Source organism: Hemibagrus wyckioides, linkage group LG19 (genome assembly GCF_019097595.1).
Source record: "Hemibagrus wyckioides isolate EC202008001 linkage group LG19, SWU_Hwy_1.0, whole genome shotgun sequence".
Classification (NCBI taxonomy): Eukaryota; Metazoa; Chordata; class Actinopteri; order Siluriformes; family Bagridae; genus Hemibagrus; species Hemibagrus wyckioides.
Genome location: NC_080728.1, coordinates 16,054,574 through 16,075,771, shown reverse-complemented (window position 1 = coordinate 16,075,771; position 21,198 = coordinate 16,054,574). Strand labels below are relative to the sequence as shown.

At 40.9% G+C, this 21,198-nt stretch overlaps 2 protein-coding genes across 4 annotated transcripts; one reads left to right on the top strand and one right to left on the bottom strand.

The window, feature by feature from the left end:
• Positions 1 to 9: 9 nt before the first annotated feature.
• Positions 10 to 4,884, top strand: tmem243b (transmembrane protein 243, mitochondrial b). 3 transcript variants are annotated; one of them, XM_058416555.1, is made up of 7 exons: positions 10 to 139; positions 250 to 405; positions 671 to 776; positions 2,230 to 2,402; positions 3,339 to 3,389; positions 3,474 to 3,578; positions 4,176 to 4,884. In XM_058416555.1, the coding sequence occupies exons 4-7, from the start codon at positions 2,325 to 2,327 to the stop codon at positions 4,320 to 4,322; spliced, it is 381 nt and encodes a 126-aa protein (XP_058272538.1). In that variant the 5' UTR covers positions 10 to 139; positions 250 to 405; positions 671 to 776; positions 2,230 to 2,324; the 3' UTR covers positions 4,323 to 4,884. The 3 variants fall into 3 exon arrangements, with proteins under 3 accessions (XP_058272538.1, XP_058272539.1, XP_058272537.1); XM_058416556.1 differs by having other exon boundaries at positions 14 to 139; positions 288 to 405; XM_058416554.1 differs by having other exon boundaries at positions 33 to 139; positions 233 to 405.
• Positions 4,885 to 5,922: 1,038 nt separating this feature from the next.
• dmtf1 (cyclin D binding myb-like transcription factor 1) lies at positions 5,923 to 21,112 on the bottom strand. Its single transcript, XM_058417834.1, has 17 exons — positions 21,012 to 21,112; positions 19,332 to 19,444; positions 18,959 to 19,081; positions 18,424 to 18,512; positions 18,204 to 18,303; positions 18,050 to 18,126; positions 15,940 to 16,097; positions 15,830 to 15,862; positions 15,629 to 15,738; positions 15,189 to 15,417; positions 11,329 to 11,480; positions 10,688 to 10,840; positions 10,510 to 10,595; positions 8,794 to 8,952; positions 8,465 to 8,689; positions 6,677 to 6,809; positions 5,923 to 6,565 (listed from the first exon to the last, which is right to left on the bottom strand). Exons 2-17 carry the CDS (start codon positions 19,435 to 19,437, stop codon positions 6,525 to 6,527), a joined length of 1,974 nt encoding a protein of 657 aa, XP_058273817.1. The 5' UTR covers positions 19,438 to 19,444; positions 21,012 to 21,112; the 3' UTR covers positions 5,923 to 6,524.
• Positions 21,113 to 21,198: the final 86 nt, after the last annotated feature.

Below are 21,198 nucleotides of genomic sequence, written 5' to 3'. Positions count from 1 at the left end.
CATATCCGTTTGTTTTTCATTTGCATACGTACCCGATAATATGCTGCTGCACTTTACCCCTGAGGATAACGAAGGTTTATTGTGGTCTCACTTCCTCAGAAAACCTGATTTAATTTATTAAAGCGGTTTTCTCTCCTGAGTAAGTGCCCGCTAAACACTTATCATGTTTTTAATCATTCTGTTTTTGTGGCTCAGCTTTAGCGCGTTTGTTTAGCTTGTTAACGTTATGTAGTTTCGATGTGTTTTCAGCCGTGGTCTTTGTTTTTTGTCTACCCGCATTCGGAAAGTCCCGCCTCCTGTTCTTGGATTGGCTAATGGTCGGCTCTTACTCGCGGCTCTGTATAACTTCAAGGCTGAAAGGAGCGAGCTATTCTGACCAGTCACAGCGCAGGAGTCGGAATACGGGTAGGGGGAAAAAATCCTTCAAGCCTTTCTTAGATAAATGTAAACAGTTTTAGAGAATGTTTATTTTAGAAATCTATGAATAACTGAATGAAATGACATAAACAGTAGTCTCAGAAAGTAATGTGGCTTACTGTCTAAGAACACGTGAGCTATTTTAGTTAAGGAAATGAAAATAAAACCACACCTTAAAGCAGTGGCATTGATGGCACGGTAATGGGACAGGATGTGTAAATGGAACTAGTTCTCATCTTTTACTCTTCTGCAGGTTTTCCTTTCCTGGATTCACTGCTTTCAGAAGATATGATTTTTTACCTGAAACTGAAACAGTTTAATCATAAATGAAAGAAATTTCCGCCTCATTTCTTTCCAAGGTAAGTTCTACCTGCATGGTTTTATCTTAAAGCTGCAATTCTCTGTGATTTCTTTCTTTCTTTCATTAATTACTCTTCCCATTTATCCTGCCTTCACATACATGACTTTTACACCATGACAAAAATCTTTAGTCAGACTTTTACTCTTACTGACTCAGATCAGCCGCTCACATGACACTCTTGTGGTTTTGTGTGATGCTTTCCTCTGGAGCCCCAGGCTGAACTTCTTGTTTTCTCATTTTCTGTCTGTCATGACATTTCTTTTTTCTTAACCAAACACCAAAAAACATTCACTATAAAATTTTAATGAAAGAATTACGCAATGAAAAAAGCTGTAAAGCTGTGATTTTTTTTGACAAGTCTTCAGGAATGAGGACAATCTGAGCGGTTAACATGACAAACTGTGTCTTATTATAATTAATAGTATTATATTAATTATCATTTTTATACTTATTATAATTTAAAAAGAGAGAAAAAAAACATCAAGAACAGGTATGTAACGTCAGTGATATCTTGTTTCGTAAACGACCCACAACATAAACTGTAACTAGAAATGGATAACAATTCTAACATCAGCAAGTCATTTTATCACAAATTAAACATGTAACTATTGCTAATTTATTGTGGTATAAGAGCAATATTCAGTCTCTCCAGGATTAAATTTATTTCTGGAATCATTGTGGCCAAAAATACTTGTTTGTGATGTGGTGTTTTTTGTTTGTTGTTGTTTTTTTTTTTTGTTTTTTTTTTTTTGCAGAAAACTACTTTTTCTTTATTACTTTTAGTACTTTTTATTACTTGGTTTATTTGGTTTAAATTTTTTAAATTTATTTTATTTATTTACTACTTAGTTTATTACTTTATTTATTTATTTATTTATTTACTTACTTACTTACTTACTTTATTTATTACTTTACATATTTACTACTTGGTTCATTACATTCTTTTAAAATGTATTTTATTTTATTACGTTATTTATTTACTACTTGGCTTATTATTTTATTTCTTTATTTTATTACTTTATTTATGATGTTACTTATTTACTACTCGGTTTATTACTTTATTTATTTATTTTATTACTACTCAGTTTATTACTTTATTTATTTATTTTATTTCATTACAGCTTGGTTTTAAGACACACACATGTAATGACCTTCTGTAAGGGCTGTACTCACGTTCCACACACGTGAATAGAAGAGGGATGAACGGTGGTTGTTGTGATGACATCACACGACACGTCTCGACCAAATCTGTGTCAAATTTTGAATCATGGCAATTTCCTCTGAATATCACGCTTGATTTGGAGTTCGTTTCTGTGATTCGAAAAAAATCACATGATCCTGAAGAGCCTGAATAAAAGACTCAGGGATTGAATCCACTGTGCTTTGCTGTTGTTGCGTATCGACTGTCGGCTTTCACGCGTAAAGCTGTTAAACGCCTGATTGTTTTTCAGAGAGCTCAGGTCTGAGGATGTGCTGCTGCTGAAGGAGTATGTAGTTCCTGCTTTCACTCAGGAGGAGAAAGAGAGAAGGGAAGCCGGGAGAGAAGATGGAGGAGTTCACCACGCGGACGTATGGCACCAGCGGCCTGGATAACAGACCTCTGTTCGGGGAGACTTCAGCACGGGTAGGACATTCAGTCACCATGATGCTTTTTTATTCGTCTCGAACGCTTTCCCAGTCAGCTGTCGTGCTCTCAGGGTGTTTTAGTTGCTCCTCATTTACTTCTATTCAGCTACTAAACTGTCTGCAGTTTCAGTGAGGAGATTTTTTGCCCTTTTACTCGGGTGAATTTGCGACGGACACGACATCGCACACGTCACTCACGACTCTCACTCACGTGTTTTACCGAACCTTTTCAAAGCATTTAAATGTCATCAGACAGCAGGATTATTCTGTATGGCCTTTTAAGGAGATATTGGATGGAAGGTTACACAAAGAATTTTTCGCCGTTGATCATTCAAAACAAATTTTCAAGCAAACTTGCTCCGTATGGATTATTTCATACTTTTATTTTAATTATTTAATGTTTTTATATTTATTTATTTATGTATGTGTATTCCCATCAAGTCTTCACAAGCATTGTAATAGTTTATCTCGCTACTTAAGTATTTTAATTCCTTTATTTACCTTCCTCCTGCCCGTCTGCTCGATGCATGGCATTGAAAAATGAAGCCCTAACTAAAATTTTTACCATCCTATACTTGTACATTGAGCTGATTTCTCCTGCCAGGACCTAGTGATGTAACAAGGGCATGATGTGGATCAGTGCATCAATCATTAACCAATTATTATTAATTAGATTATCACGCTATTATGCTATCAGGTTATTAACGATTAGTGTGAATAAAACGACAGACACCTGAAATAAACCTTCATATCATCATCATCATCGTTATTTCCGAATCATTTCTTTTAAGCCCAAATATGGAGGCTGATGAATCCAGTGACATCATGGCAGATACAGTGCTATTAAATATCAAATCCTTGCCTTGAGAAAGCTGACATTTTTCACTCCTTCTGTCTCACACTTCTCTCTATATCTGTATCTCCTCCCCTCCAGGACAGGATTATCAATTTAGTCATTGGTGGACTCGCATCTCTGCTAGTGATAGTAAGTCCTACAGAATTATCTTCTACAGTTTGGTCAGAAGGATTTTGAAATGGCGAGTCCTGACATTTCCTCTTTTCCACACAGGTGACCATTATCAGCGCTTTCGTCTTCCCCTCGCTGCCTCCAAAGCCGCTGAACATTTTCTTTGCAGTCTGTATCGTGCTGATGTGCGGCTCTGTGGTGGTTCTGGTAGGTCAGCAACACGTACATCATAAAGTTTAGAGCAGGGGTCTTCAACACGTCACCCACTTCTGAGTAACTCGCCTCAAGTTTCATAGAATATGTATTCAGTAAAACCCCGCCCCTTTCCGGTGTCACATACAGCTAGAACCAAGACTGTACATATAAACTTTACACTATAAGCACACATTGAAGTAGTTCGGATAAACGATGAAGAAAACACATGGCAGATCTATTCAGCTGCTGGGAATTCAACAGCGTTAGGAATAAAGCTACGATGCTGCGGACGTAAAACCGCTGCATGAATCTATCCTGCTGCAGGAAGATGCAGGACGAGTGAGCTGTAGACATTTCTCATTAGTGCAGCTTGTGTTTCAGTGTAAAGTTAACATTTCCCTTTGCACATGCATACGAATGCCATAAAGATACTATTATTTAATCCCATAAAGTCCAATACAATTTCAGGTCTCTGTTTTCCAAATGAATATCACCTTCGATATCAATCTATTTTTTTTTAAATAATAAATAATAGATTTTTGTAATAAAGTGGGCTGTGAAGAGATACTTCCTCAGTGATTAAAAATGCTTCTGTCTTCTTTCTATCAGATTTTCTGGTACAGACAGGGAGACCTGGAGCCTAAATTCCGCAATCTGATCTACTACATGCTGTGTTCAATTGTCCTGCTATGCATATGTGCCAACCTTTACTTCCACGACGTGGGACGGGACAAAAAGTCCAACGCCTTATCGTAGGAACTGCACCGTGGTGGGAGAAGGCGTGCGTCCATGCGGGTCTTTCAGCACAATGAAACGGGCGACTCTTTCTTTCCTCCAGCCCCGTGCGGTCGTCATCAGGGCCAAATCTGCCTCTGCAGGCCTTCGAAGTGGACCAACAGTGTTCTCGACGTGAATATATGCGTATTCTGTAGCACGGAGGATGTGTATGCAGATGTTTTGCATCCCGAGTGCTGTCTATTTTTCCTGCATTGCTATATATGCCAATATAATCGCCAGACTGTTCTTGACTATAAGCCATGGTTCTATGCTGCAGAAAACATTTTATATTTGTAGTATTATTATTGTTATATGTTGGATCTACATTCCTGACAGAGCTCTTGCGTGTCTGATGCAATCTCGAAGCTGAAGCACTTACCAAATCAGAGACGCCGCCGGAGCCTGGCAGAGTGAGACACTGCTGCTCGGGTTTCTGCACTCTCTGCACACTGTGTCATTTGATATGGCTAAAAGATTAATGATTGTTGATATTTAATTTCTAATGTGCATTTTATGTAAGAAATAAACCCTTGTTCCCATGCTTCGGTGCGCTCGTATTTTCTCATTGGGCGCAGGGTGAAGTTTAACTCGGCTACAGCAAACATCTGGCAGGTTAAAGTGATGTGAGCTAATTTTATTAGTTTATTACTAATTTATTAGTCAGAATTCATAAATATAAACTATAGTTTTACTAGCAAGAACTGTATTTTATATATACACTATTTAATATTAATTTATACTGAGCACATTTGTCTTAAACCTCCAGGGTCTGAGGTTCGTATTAGCATGTTCTCCCCATGCCTCAGGGGGTTTCCTCCTCAAGTCCAGAGACATGTGATTTATTCTGATTGGCATCTCTAAATTGTCCGTAGTGTGTGAACGGGTGTGTGATTGTGCCCTGTGATAGACTGGCATCCTGTCCAGGGTGTCCCCAGTAGGATAAACGATCCCAAGGATGATTTTTTAAATGAAAAATTTATACTTAAGATATTATTGGCAAGCTGATTTGAATACGAAATCTGCTCTGGAGCTCCAAAAGTAAGTGATATTTTTGTTTGTTCTTATGTTCCACTCGAGTTAAACATACGTAAACCAATCAGGACCATGAAGTAATGGAAAAAATGTGGCTGGACTGAAGAATCATGTTTTTGTTCTACATCACATGGAGATTTAGGTGCGCTTACCTGGGGAAGAAATGACCTCAAGATGCAGTACAGGGAAAAAAGGCAAGCTGGTGGAGACGGTGCGACGTTCTGGATAATGTTGGGTCCTGGTTCATGTAGATGTTCCTTTGACACGTAGCAGCTACCTAAACATTGTCCAGACCCGAGTACACCTCATGGTAATGGTATTCATTAATGTCCTCTCTCAGCAGGATAGCGCTGCCTGTAACGCTGCAGGAAGAGTTCAGGAATGGTTTGAGGAACATAGACGGAGTTCATGGTATTGACAAATTCTCCAGATCACAATCTCATCGAGGTTTTCTTGAACTGAAATGCATTTCTCAATTCAGATCAGCTCAGTTTGGGTAAATATACAGTATGAATGCTTCTGAAACGGCAGTAATACAGAACACAGCGAATAACATTTTGTTTATTCAATAAATAAACACAAGACCATACACTCACATAGAAAATGTAACCCTCTGATAAATTAACATCTGTCCAGACAAGCGGACGTTAGGTGTTTGGCTATCACACTATCATAACCGAAGATGGATCAGTGCAAATATCATAAAATGTGAATGAGAAAGCAGTACTCAGATGTCCATTAAAAAGAGTCAGATTTCAGTGTAATGCTTTTCTATTCAATGGACCAAAAAAAAATCCATGAATGCATCTTGTCCATAATTGTGTACAGATCTACAAATATTCAAACATTATACAGATCCATAGAAGTAAACATTGTGTGTGTGTGTTCTCCCAGTGATTCGTCCTCATGATGACTGGCTCAGTGTGTTCATACTGTTAAATCTAATGACCGTTTTGGCAAAGTGTAGAAAACATTACGCAGAAGTTTCAGACTTTCCCGGTTTAAACCGCATGGCCTGCACCGATAATACTTGCCCTTTACAGCAGTTCTGAGAACGAGGGCGTGTTTACTCACAAACACCCAACCTTCTCTTGTATAAGACGCACAAAACTGACAGCACAAATTTCATGGAAGCCTCCATACAGGTGCTCATAAGTCTGACCCTTCCTCCTGGTTCTGCAGGATGGGATCTGGGTGATGGAAACAGAAATAAAAAGCATTCAACACACACATCTGGATTAAAGAAGGAACAGGAAGGAGATGGAAATTCATCTCGCTCTGTGTCAAGTATGAACTCCGACCTGTCAGTGTACCGACGGGAAGGACGGAGTCGGTGGTGATGTCGCTGGTCGGGATGAAGCTGCTGGGTGACGGGACGATTAGCACCGCGCCGTCATCTATCCCACTGTTCACCGCTTCCTTTAATTTCAAACTCTAATTTAGAGGAGAGAGAATAGACAAAAAGCGGTTAACATAAGTGGGGTCCGATATTTGTATTTCATTTTTATTGAATATAAATTAAAAAAAAAAAAAATTATTAATTAACATGACATTAGTTAATGTAATAAATAATAATATAATAAATATAAATAAATATAAGTAAATATTATAAATAAATAACATTTCATTATTAGTTTTCTCAATTTTAATTATTTATTTATTGCATTTTAATATATTAATCATTATCATTGTTAAACAGAATTTTATTAATGGGTTCATCAACTATCAAAAGCTGTTATAGAATAATCGGTTATTTAATTATTATTATCTAGAATTAATAAAGGCAACCCAATTAACAACTGCAGTAAAACTACAAACATTTCTTTAATAAATTCTAAAAAAAATATATATCTCATTATTATATCAATACATTTGTATTATCAGTAAGTTGTATTATTAATATTAATTTTTATAATAATATTCTGACTTACTTTGTAGTATCTGTAGTCTTAAAGTATTTATTAATATAATTTCTTTATTATTATTTATCGTGTTTAATTGTTTATCAAGTTCACATGGAGCTCAATATCAAATACTAGCAAAGTAGTATTGATTTATTTACTAGATTTGCATGGCTTTTATCTAAAAGCTCATAAAATATAAACCATGCTAACTATCCATCCATCCATTTTCTGTACCCACTTTATTCCTAATTACATGGGGGTCTGCTGGAGCCTATCCCAGCACACATTGGGTGAAAGGCAGGGGTACACCCTGGACAGATCACCAGTCCATCAAATATAGACAGACAACCCACACACACTCACACCTGTGGGCAATTTAGAATGACCAATCCACCTAATGTACATGTTTTTGGACTGTGGGAGGAAACCGGAGTACCCGGAGTAAACTCATGCAGGCACAGGGAGAACATGCAAACTCCACACAGAAAGGCCCCTGCCTGTTCGAACCTGGGATTTGACCCCAGGACCTTCTTGCTGTGAGGCAACAGTGCTAACCACTAAGCCACCATGCTGCCCATATGCTAACTAATAACAGAGTACTGTAAAATCTAATGAAAAGTTTATTAAAATTACATTTGCTGTAATATTAAATGATATCAATATGATATAAACGGAAACACAATCTCTACAAATCACATCTTGAGAGTTTGGAGGGAAATTAACCAGACAAATCACAACATTCAGAAAGAGAAAAAAGAGCAACCTTTTAAACTGATATCCTGTGGACTGTTTGACTATTAATACACATTTATAGGAGTGTTGTATTACTGTAATAATGAAGGACCAGCTGGGAAACAACACATAAAATGTCTTTTTGCTATAAATGTCTAATGATCTTGTCCTAAGGGTATGCGAATGATGAGAGAAATGAGTGATGTGAATTAGGAGGAGGTCTGTGGAAAGGTTTTTACACAGGAATGGGTCTCTAATTCTAATTGTGATCCAATTAAAGAAATCAGAGAGCAAACTTTCTTCTACTCGAGCACATGCTTCAGTTTGTAGCCAGATATGTGGTTTATTAATTCATGATCTTAGTAAGTTTCTATATGCATTAGTCCATGAATTTTATACCAAATTATCAGGATCTACAACATCCCACAACAATAATCCCAGATTTTCCACTACCTTATCTGTCGAGTCCTCTTGCATGACTTTAGAGCTCTGCTCACTCGACTCGTCCCCTTCCTTCGTGCACTCCGGCCCCTCAGCAGCTTCCTCATTGGCCAAATTCTGCTCCGACTTCAACTCTGATTGGTTAAGGGGATCGGGAAGGTCTTCTGATGTCACAGTCTGGATTATGATGCCAGGGTGAGACATTTGCACTGTAACGTTGTCGCTCAGACTGTCTCCCTGCTCATCAAGTGAGAGAGGTTACATCAAAATAAATCACTCCTCATCAGGTATTAACACTGTCACTATTATTAAACCATTCGAGTGAGTACAGAAACACTCACGCCCAAGCTGTGTAAGATGATCTGCTCTGGTGAGCTGGGTGATCCTGCGGCTGCGAGCGTGACGGTGGAATTGGTAGAGAGTGTGAGAGGCAGGCTCTGATTGGACCCCGTCTGGAGGAAATAGGTACCGGGGGTGCCGGTGGGCTGCAAGTGGAAGGACTGGAGAAGAGGAGAAAGAAAAATGAGCAGAAATAAACCCTTAAGCACAAACCTCACATCCTCATACCCAGGATTCTCACTGTCCCAAATCACAACATGACAATTCATCAGATTTTTTTGCTTGTCTAAGGAGCAAACTGTTCAAAATGAACTATTGAGCAACATTCCAGACTGCATGTGTGGCAGAAAAACAATATCCAATCATGTTACACTACATTTTCATTGTACAAACACCTAGTCCCAAACATCCTTGAGTCCTAAAGAAGCTATAAAGCTGATAGACTGATGGTTAATAAGGATGAGTTTTAATTCCTATACTACTACTTCTAGGGGAAAGTAGTGGCTCAAGTGTTTAAGGCACTGGGTTACACAGCGAAATGAGCGAAAAGTTTCAGCCCCAGCATCACCAAGCTGCCGCTGTTGGGCCCTTGTGCACAGCCCTTAACTCTCTCTGCTCTGGGGACAGTGCATCATGCTGACCCTGTGCTCTGACCACAACTTTCCCGGAATATGTGAAGATAAGATTTTCACTGTAATGTGACCATGGGTCTCGCTAGGCCATTTTTAGGGGGGCTTTAGCCCCCTTAACATTTCTACTCAGCCCTCCTAAAATTCTGTGATTCTCCATAAACTGTACACAAATTGGTGATCGCCTCAGTTCCCTTTAAATTTCATATGAAAATGGTGGCAGACTTCGGCTCCTCCCCGTCCTTCAGTGCGTTCTTCAATCTGCAGACTGCGGAGTTGCAGAGCGAGGATCGGAGGACAAGTGTGTGTGTGTGTGTGTGTGTGTGTGTGTGTGTAATCAGAAAGACTCGTATTTGGCTTGTTCAGTACTCAAATGTTATACACATCTATGCAATACAGTGGAATGCTGCAATAAGTTTACCATCCTTCCCTGTTAGTCAAACCTTTATTTTATTTATTTTTTACTATTATACCCTTAAATAAAAATCCTAGAATCATCCCTGGCTGTGACAAATAAAGGTTTCTTCTACTACTACTTATTATTATTATTATTATTATTATTATTATTATTATTATTATTATTACTACTACGCAACATTAAGGCTACAGTGTTCACATGATCACTAGAAGTCTAGAAAAAATCATCGTCTTCGTCTGTCCAGTATGACGGTGCTCATGATCGCCTTAGATTCATGTTATTGACTGACGTGTGTGAAAACCTGATGTGGTCTTCCTCTGTTGTAGATGATCCACCTCATGATTTATTGCTTTGTGTATTCTGAGATGCTTTTCTCAGCCACTGACGACATCATGACATTTTGAGCATGACATTTAGCAACTGTCATACGATTGGCTGATTAGATAAATGAGTAGGTGTTTCTATATAAAGTGCTCTACTTCTCTAATGCCTGCTTGCATCATTATTAAGCAAAAAACCATAAAATTATTTCACAATGCATCAGATCCTTCCTTTTTGGCGGCTCTCATTTTCCATTAATCTGCTCTAAATACAGCTAAACAAATCACATCTGAATAACAGGATCTGGGTGTAAATCTTCCTCAAACTTCCACATGCACGTTAACACTTACTGGCAGAAGTTCAAACGTCTGCAGGGCTCCTGAGTTGAGGGTAATCGTCCCGCTTTCTGAGCTGCCGCTTGTACTGTCTGAAGAAGCTACACATAAGAGACAGAAGGTCAATACGTGGCTTTGAGCTGTGACGCTGTGTGTAGAGTCATAATACGGTGTGTTACAGGGCTACACTCACAGACGTGTGTGATCTGGACCGGGATCTGGACAGGGATCTGTAACGCAGTGACGGGGCTGGACGAGGCGTGAACGGAGCGCGAGCCCACCACCACTACCTTATTCACTGTGGGTGAAGGAGCTTCCACAACGTCCTGTAGTCCTTTTAGCAAGACTGTACACACACACACACAAAGTAAATGAAAATACACATCATTTAAATCTTGTTAAACAACAGAACTGTTCAATTCTCCATTCTGATTGGTCAGAATATATTGAATATTTCGTTGTAATATGTTATTGTTTCTATAGCAACAACAGACAGGGACTTGAAATGAGATTTCTGATGCTGAAAGCGCTGTACAAATAAACCTAAATTGAATAGATTTTTTTATTAAAATATGGATAATTACTAATATTGTGACATTTTTGTTAACAGATTTAATTAATATTATTATTAAATATAATTTTTATCAATTAAAGATGAACAAAGAAACTCCAAGTTCCTTTGTGTATCTGAGTGTCCCAGAGAAAACGTTTATAATGTAAAGGATATAATGATGATAGAGCTACAATTCAGGTATAAATCTATTTGATCCCTGTAGCAAATTTAACAAGACGATTTTAGTTTAGTGGAGGATATTGGTTTTCTTATTGACTTACCAGGAAATGGAAGGTCTTTGTGATTGGACACTTGTCTTTTGATGGTCCACCATTTGCTCCGGAGCCACTGAGGAGAGCGAACGCTGCTCCATCCCTCAGCCAGAATGTCCCAGTTTATTTCGTTCTCGTCTTCCACCGACAGCTCGATTATCCTACACACACTACCAATTAATATCCAGCACTCGTGCACAACTAAATCAGTTCAATCTCAACACCTCTCACTGCTTAAATTACAGATATTCAGTCACACACACACACAGTCACAGACACACACAGCCTCACACACACAGACACATTTAGACATACACACACAGTCTTTCAAGCAGTCACAAACACCCAGTCAGACACAGACACAGCCTCACACACACACAGACACAGCCTCACACACACACAGACACAGCCTCACACACACACAGACACAGCCTCACACACACACAGACACAGCCTCACACACACACACAGACACAGCCTCACACACACACACAGACACAGCCTCACACACACACACAGACACAGCCTCACACACACACACAGACACAGCCTCACACACACACACAGACACAGCCTCACACACACACACAGACACAGCCTCACACACACACACAGACACAGCCTCACACACACACACAGACACAGCCTCACACACACACACACAGACACAGCCTCACACACACACACACAGACACAGCCTCACACACACACAGACACAGCCTCACACACACACAGACACAGCCTCACACACACACAGACACAGCCTCACACACACACACAGACACAGCCTCACACACACAGACACAGCCTCACACACACACACAGACACAGACTCACACACACACACAGACACAGCCTCACACACACACACACACACAGACACAGCCTCACACACACACACAGACACAGCCTCACACACACACACAGACACAGCCTCACACACAGACACAGACACAGCCTCACACACACACACAGCCTCACACACACACACAGACACAGACTCACACACACACACAGACACAGCCTCACACACACACACACACACAGACACAGCCTCACACACACACACAGACACAGCCTCACACACACACACAGACACAGCCTCACACACAGACACAGCCTCACACACACACACAGCCTCACACACACAGACACATTTAGACATACACACACAGTCTTTCAAGCAGTCACAAACACCCAAATTCAGACACAGACACAGCCTCACACACACACACAGCCTCACACACACAGACACATTTAGACATACACACACAGTCTTTCAAGCAGTCACAAACACCCAAATTCAGACACAGACACAGCCTCACACACACACACAGACACAGCCTCACACACACACACAGACACAGCCTCACACACACACACACAGACACAGCCTCACACACACACACACAGACACAGCCTCACACACACACACAGACACAGCCTCACACACACACACAGACACAGCCTCACACACAGACACAGCCTCACACACACACACACAGACACAGCCTCACACACACACACAGACACAGCCTCACACACACACACAGACACAGCCTCACACACACACACACAGACACAGCCTCACACACACACACACAGACACAGCCTCACACACACACACAGACACAGCCTCACACACACACACAGCCACAGCCTCACACACACACACAGCCTCACACACACAGACACATTTAGACATACACACACAGTCTTTCAAGCAGTCACAAACACCCAAAGTCAGACACAGACACAGCCTCACACACACACAGACACAGCCTCACACACACACACAGACACAGCCTCACACACACACACACAGACACAGCCTCACACACACACACAGACACAGCCTCACACACACACACACAGCCTCACACACACACACAGCCTCACAGACACAGCCTCACACACACACACAGACACAGCCTCACACACACACACACAGACACAGCCTCACACACACACACAGACACAGCCTCACACACACACACAGACACAGCCTCACACACAGACACAGCCTCACACACACACACACAGACACAGCCTCACACACACACACAGACACAGCCTCACACACACACACAGACACAGCCTCACACACACACACAGCCTCACACACACACACAGACACAGCCTCACACACACACACAGACACAGCCTCACACACACACACACAGACACAGCCTCACACACACACACAGACACAGCCTCACACACACACACAGACACAGCCTCACACACACACACAGCCTCACACACACAGACACATTTAGACATACACACACAGTCTTTCAAGCAGTCACAAACACCCAAAGTCAGACACAGACACAGCCTCACACACACACAGACACAGCCTCACACACACACACAGACACAGCCTCACACACACACACACAGACACAGCCTCACACACACACACAGACACAGCCTCACACACACACACAGACACAGCCTCACACACACACACAGACACAGCCTCACACACACACACAGCCTCACAGACACAGCCTCACACACACACACAGACACAGCCTCACACACACACACAGCCTCACAGACACACACAGACACAGCCTCACAGACACACACAGACACAGCCTCACACACACAGACACAGCCTCACACACACACAGACACAGCCTCACAGACACAGCCTCACACACACAGCCTCACACACACAGACACAGCCTCACACACACAGACACAGCCTCACACACACACAGACACAGCCTCACACACACACAGACACAGCCTCACACACACACAGACACAGCCTCACACACACACAGACACAGCCTCACACACACACACAGACACAGCCTCACACACACACAGACACAGCCTCACACACACACAGACACAGCCTCACACACACAGCCTCACACACACAGACACATTTAGACATACACACAGTCTTTCAAGCAGTCACAAACACCCAAAGTCAGACACAGACACAGCCTCACACACACACAGACACAGCCTCACACACACACACAGACACAGCCTCACACACACACACAGACACAGCCTCACACACACAGACACATTTAGACATACACACACAGTCTTTCAAGCAGTCACAAACACCCAAAGTCAGACACAGACACAGCCTCACACACACACAGACACAGCCTCACACACACACACAGACACAGCCTCACACACACACACAGACACAGCCTCACACACACACACAGACACAGCCTCACACACACACACAGACACAGCCTCACACACACACACACACACAGCCTCACACACACACACAGACACAGCCTCACACACACACACAGACACAGCCTCACACACACACACAGACACAGCCTCACACACACACACAGACACAGCCTCACACACACACACAGACACAGCCTCACACACACACACAGACACAGCCTCACACACACACACAGACACAGCCTCACACACACACACAGACACAGCCTCACACACACACACAGACACAGCCTCACACACACACAGCCTCACAGACACAGCCTCACACACACACACAGCCTCACAGACACAGCCTCACAGACACACAGACACAGCCTCACAGACACACAGACACAGCCTCACAGACACACAGACACAGCCTCACACACACACAGACACAGCCTCACACACACACAGACACAGCCTCACACACACACAGACACAGCCTCACACACACAGCCACAGCCTCACACACACACAGCCACAGCCTCACACACACACAGACACAGCCTCACACACACACACACACAGCCTCACACACACACACACACAGCCTCACACACACAGCCTTACACACACACAGCCACAGCCTCACACACACAGACTCACTGACACACAGCCTCACACACACAGACACACACACACACCTGCGTATGAGGTTGATATCGTCCTCTTTGGTCCACTCCGTGCCTCCGCTCTGTTTCCAGTTCAGGTAGTTGAGCCATTTAGAGCGGCACTGTTTCTCTGAGCGAGTTCCAACCAGATCGGCCACCGATGCCCACGAAACCCCCTGAGTGACCACATCACCAGTCACCGTGCCGGTCAGCTCATGCACCACCTCCGTCAGCCGCCTCTCTTCTTCCTCTGTCCATTTACCTGAGCAGCAGAGACAGAATTAATACTTTTTTCTCTTTTTTCCTTCCAGTTTTATTCCATAGTAAGATCATCTGTCACTTTTAAAAACCACACAGTCGGAAATTTCTCAGCTAGACATTTCTTTCTTGTTATCAAAACCTAGACACTGAATCTAAATCTTTGACGTTACTAGTGAATGTAATCTTCGTAGTATTTTTCGGATTGCTCTAACCTGTATGGCACGTGTCCTTCATGAGCCTGCAGCGGTCCTTCACCGACGAGGCGCTGCGTCCGAGAGCTGCCCCGATGGTGGCCCAGTCGTTTCCATGCTTCTGCCTGAGTCTGCGCAGATAAACACTTAATTAAAAACCATCCTCCATCATCAACTCCTCAGACTCTGAATACAGACTGCATGTAAGAAACAAGCACTCACTCTTTTAGTTTTTCAATTTCCTCTTGTGTGTACCTGTAAACAGGAAGAACTCTCTCAGTAAAGGAACAGACGTGCGAGAGCGACTTTACTCTTGACTTGACTGTACTTACTTGCCCACGTGGTTGCGATTGTCATACATGCGCAACACACGCCTGTAAACTGCGAACAGGGGACGATTCAAACCCCACGCGATGCTACGGTAAAAATCCTTTCGCTCTTCTTTGGACATCTCGAAGATGATCTCTGAAGGGTCCTGAATCCCCCGGTTCTGTAGAAGAAGAAGAAGCAGAAGAAGAAGAAGAAGAAGAAGAAGTGAGAAATACAAGAAAATGTCCACAAACCAGAATGGGGCAGTGGTGGCTCAAGTGGTTAAGGTTGTGGGTTGTTGATCAGATGGTAAGGGTTCAAGCCCCAGCACCAACAAGCTCCACTGTTGGGCAATTGGGCAAGGCCCTTAACCCTCCCTGCTCAAGGGGTGCTGTATCATAGCTGCCCCTGTGCTCTGACCACAACTTCCTCAACCATGATATGTGAAGAAAAGTATTCCACTGTGCTGTAATGTACATGTGGCGATAATAAAGGCTTCACGCCCTCAGTCCTTCTTCTCTTCTCTTCTTATAGAAACTGCTGAGGTCAGCTCTTCTGAATTGCGCTTCATTTGGATATGGAACATGAAATACTTTATCTGTAGTGGATGTGCCTGCAAATGTATTTTATTTTCATAACTGGTGGAACGGCAGAGAGACAGCACAAAGAAAAGAAAAGAAAATGAATGAACAGTGATAAAATCCAACTGATGCCTCCCTATGGATTCTGAATGGGGAAAAGATGATAAAACTTATTATATAGACTGATTATTTATAACTGTTATAACCTTTATAACTCTTCTTCCTTTTATTCAGTAGCATTACATTTGTCCTAACTGATCAGCTAGTCTTATCTCTCTTCATTTTAGGAATCTGATATGGATTATTCTCTTTAATAGGAAATGACGATGAATCAATGTCACCTGATTTCCAATCATTCTGTATGCGTGACTGAGATGAATATCTGACTGTAATCACCGTGTGTAATATTTCACTCACATCGCCAGTTATACGATTTGAACTCAATTTCAGTTCAATTCATTTCATTTTATTTTGTATAGCTCTTTTAACAATGGATATTGTCTCCAAGCAGCTTTACAGAAGTATAGAAACACAGAGAGAGAAAAAAAAATCATAACGTTTAAAGCTAAGTTTCTATTTTATCTCTATTTTATTTCTATCAGTCTTGTTTCAGATCAGGGAGTCTTCTCGTACATAAAACCGTACGCTGTTTATTCGTAAGATACACAGGGGATTTTCCAAACTAACTGTATTATTTTAATAAACACCACATTTTCTCTTCATAATATTTTATGACTTTATGAATAAATTCTTTAATATCTGGTATAATAAATAATGCTCACTGAAATAAAAACATTCAACAGATTTTTGCTCAAATCTGTTGCTATTAATATCTTGTTTTCTCAATTATTTTTATTCTCATTTATTCATCTATCTATCTATCCATCTGTTTATTTCTATTTATTTATTTATTGATTGTCCATTTTATTTTCTGCTAGATTTACTACACAGTAAGATCACCTGTCTTAACCTTTTAAAAACCAAAACCTTTTGGGCCTTTTCGTCTGTAAGCATAAACATGGCAAGAAACTTAACAAATGTCTAGAGGAAGTGTCCCTGTCTTGTCTGAAAATGTCTGAAATGTGCTGTTTTACTTTAATACACATCACATTTTCTCTTAAGACTGATTTACGAATATATTTGCTCAAATCTGGTGTAATAAATAACACCTACTGTAGTTCAAATCTGATAAAACCAGGAGGGAGCATACTCTCTCCTGTCAATCACAGTGAATCTAGCCAATCACGGCCACTCATGTATGTGGAAGAGGGCAGACAGCGCTTTCTACTGAGTGATGCTGCTAATAATCAAAACTCTTACATAGAAATGAACATACAGAGGATTTACAAATGAACCAAATGAATCTAAATTACATCAGAGAATATATAAATAAAAACAAACAATATATCGAGTCTCGGTATATTGTATCGGTTCAGTTATCCACTGAGTGACGCATCATGAGCAGCAGTTCAAACAGATGACGTGGCTAACTTTGAGGATCTTCAGCGATTTCTATTAAAATAACAGAGCTGATTCATGTTATTAAACTTACCTTGAGGTAGTTTTCAATGTTACTCATCAGTATATCGATCTCCTCCTTCGACCACATGCCCTGTTTCCACTTGTGACCTAAAGAAAGAGTGACACTTAACAAACCCTACATCCTGTTAGCACCGGAATCCACTCTAGTTCAGATCTGCGTGTACCTTTGTTCACTAACGTGTTCTTGTCCTCTTTGGTCGTAAACCAGGCCTGGCTGACTGCCGTCACGTCGCTGGTTTTCCGTGACGAGGACAACTTCTCATCCTGTTTACATCACAGACACATCACACAGAACGTCATACAGCACGTCTTCAGGGTTTTCTTAAGCGAGAATTCACGCATGAACTATGTCTCTGAGGGTTAATGCGGTGAAGACACGCCTACCTTCGATTGATCTTCGCTCTCCTGATCCAGATCGTCTTTCATTTCCGTAGCCGTCATCGTCACCTCAAAGCTCTCCTCGCGCTCTGAAACTGAAACACGAACGGAATGCGTCAATATTAGCTTTATATGCTCATGGGGTTGTTGTATTTTAATACACAAATATATTTGCTCAAATCTGGTGTACTAAACAACACCCACTGTAGATTAAATCTAATAAAACCAGGAGGGAGTATACTCTCTCTCTCTCTCTCTCCTGTCAATCACTGTGATACTAACCAATCACAACCATCTATACACTCATGTATGTGGAAGAGGGCAGATTGCGCTTTGTACATAGTAATGATTTTTTTCGCATAACCAGAACTCACAAATGAATCTTAATTATGCCAAAGATGATTATAAACAAACAAAAGGAAAAGTTGCAATTATTCAGTGCAATCGTTTGGCTTCTTGAAACTGATCACAAACTTAATGCGTCAATATTAGCTATGTGTGTGTTCATGGGGATGTTTCTGTTTAGTCTGCGAGGACTTACGTGGAAGTGCGACCACCGAGTAAGCAGACGGCGTGGAGGCGGGGTCCTCTGTGTCCTCGCTGGACAAACGCAACCGTTTATGAATGGGTTCGGGTTCCTCGTCCGACCCCATCGGCCCTTCATCTGTGAAAAGATACAAAACGCAAGAGTTACAATGAGGGGTCTGACCTTCAGTGTGTGATTTAAACAGCTTTCATATGAATATTCTATATTCTATAATCTCTTGTGCTGAAGCATGTGTTCAGATGAATCTCTGATGGATTTGATCAGAAGGTTTCGCACAAACTTGTGGAGTCTGTAGCATGTAAATATTTTATGTAATGATTCTGCTTTTCTCTCTCTCTCTCTTTCTCTCTCACACACGCACACTGACCGTTCTGAGCGCAGTGCAGGATGATGGTACCGTCGGTGTCCTGTGTGAAAGTAACAGAACTGACGGAGTCCAAAGCCACGGAGCCTGAGACATCTCCTGCGTTCATGCTCAGCCTGGGACACAGAGAGAAAAACACAATGATCCAGTATCACTATGATCCAGTACCCATTTATCCATATGTGTCCATGGTGATATGAGACACAAACATCTGATTCAAGTTATTCTGTGAACACGTTATGTTTACGGACACCATCATCACGGCTTTCTTCAACAGCAGAGGTCATCCTCAGATCAGTATCAGATCCGTATCAGGTATCAGGCAATACTCACAGCTCTGGTATTATTTATTGTAATAGCAGGCTGATGATTTTAGCTATAATGATTTACACAGGAAGCAAAATGCAACTGAGTAGAAGAGGGTTAAGCAGCGGCTTGGCTAAAATTCTCTCTAAACTTTTCTCCATTTATATCAGTAATGAAACTGATAAATAAGTTTAATGTATAATAAATGTTGAGTGTATGCAGTCTGTGGACCAATAGTGGTGTAGGAAACATAACACAACATTCAATAACAAACAAAAAGCATCAATCCAGTGGTGTAAACTGTTCATGTTATAAATATAGCACAAATAAATAAATAAATAAATATATAAAATAAAATAATAATAACAATCAAAACCAAATAAATCCTAATTATTCCAAAAAAGATTATAAATAAAAACAAACAAACCCAATACATTATCAGTGTAATAACTTACAATGAATTAACAAAAGGAAAAGTTCAATTCAATAGTTTTGCTAAATAAATAAATAGCTAAATAAGAGGACTAATAATAATAATAATAATAATAATAATAATAAAAGAACCCTGTATTAATCATCAGCTCTATTGATATGAAAAGCAATTTTATAGAAATGTAGTAAAAAAATATTCTAGCTCTATAATTCTATATAATAATTAATAAATAAATAAATAAATAAATAAAATAGAGGCTATACTCAGGTCACGTTTTCATCTCTGTTGACATACAAACTTCCAGATTTGTTTTGAGATTTTTTTGTTCAACTTTAGTACTACACACTTGTAATAAACAATTGATTTTTTTTAACAACAACAACAACATCCTCCTATACCAAGTTCCCATCTTTAGCTTTGCTTCTCTCTCATTTCATCACTGCTAACAAACTTTAACACTACTCAAAAACAGCTCAACAGTTAATTACGTACTATTATAAACTACACCAAGTAACAACAACAACAACAAAAACAACAACAATAATAATAGTAGATGTACACACATAGATTTATTTTGGCTGCAGGACAAACACACTGCACAAACATGTCGATGTTAAGCTTGTGAAATATATATATATATATATAAATGGAAATGTTAATGTTTTTTAAATTGGAAGTAATAGTTTGAAGTGTAATGTGTCGAGATGCTGTCCAGTCTCCATGGTTGCGGATCTCAGCTACTGCATGCAGGAGAATAATGTTAAAGAAAGCCGGCGCCATGTTCTCTCTCTCTCTCTGGGAGACTCCGCTCTACACCGCCGCTCACTTCCACACACACCGGGGTGGCGGTGTTTAAAACCTCCGGACATTTCATTTCATAAACGCGCTGAACAGAGTCCGAGCTCTCCGACGGCTCATTTTTAATGTTAGATTTTACTACTTACTTCCTGTTTTGGGTCCGGGAACTTCTCAGGGACCAGGATGAACCAAATACCAGGATGGAGGAAAAAAAGGACCCTCTTTTTTCTCACAGACCGGAAATGAGTAGTAGTCAGTTCCGGTAAAAACACAGCACCGACTTATAGGAGGTTGTACAGACTAGTGATATATGAGACGCAGAAAAGGATGTTT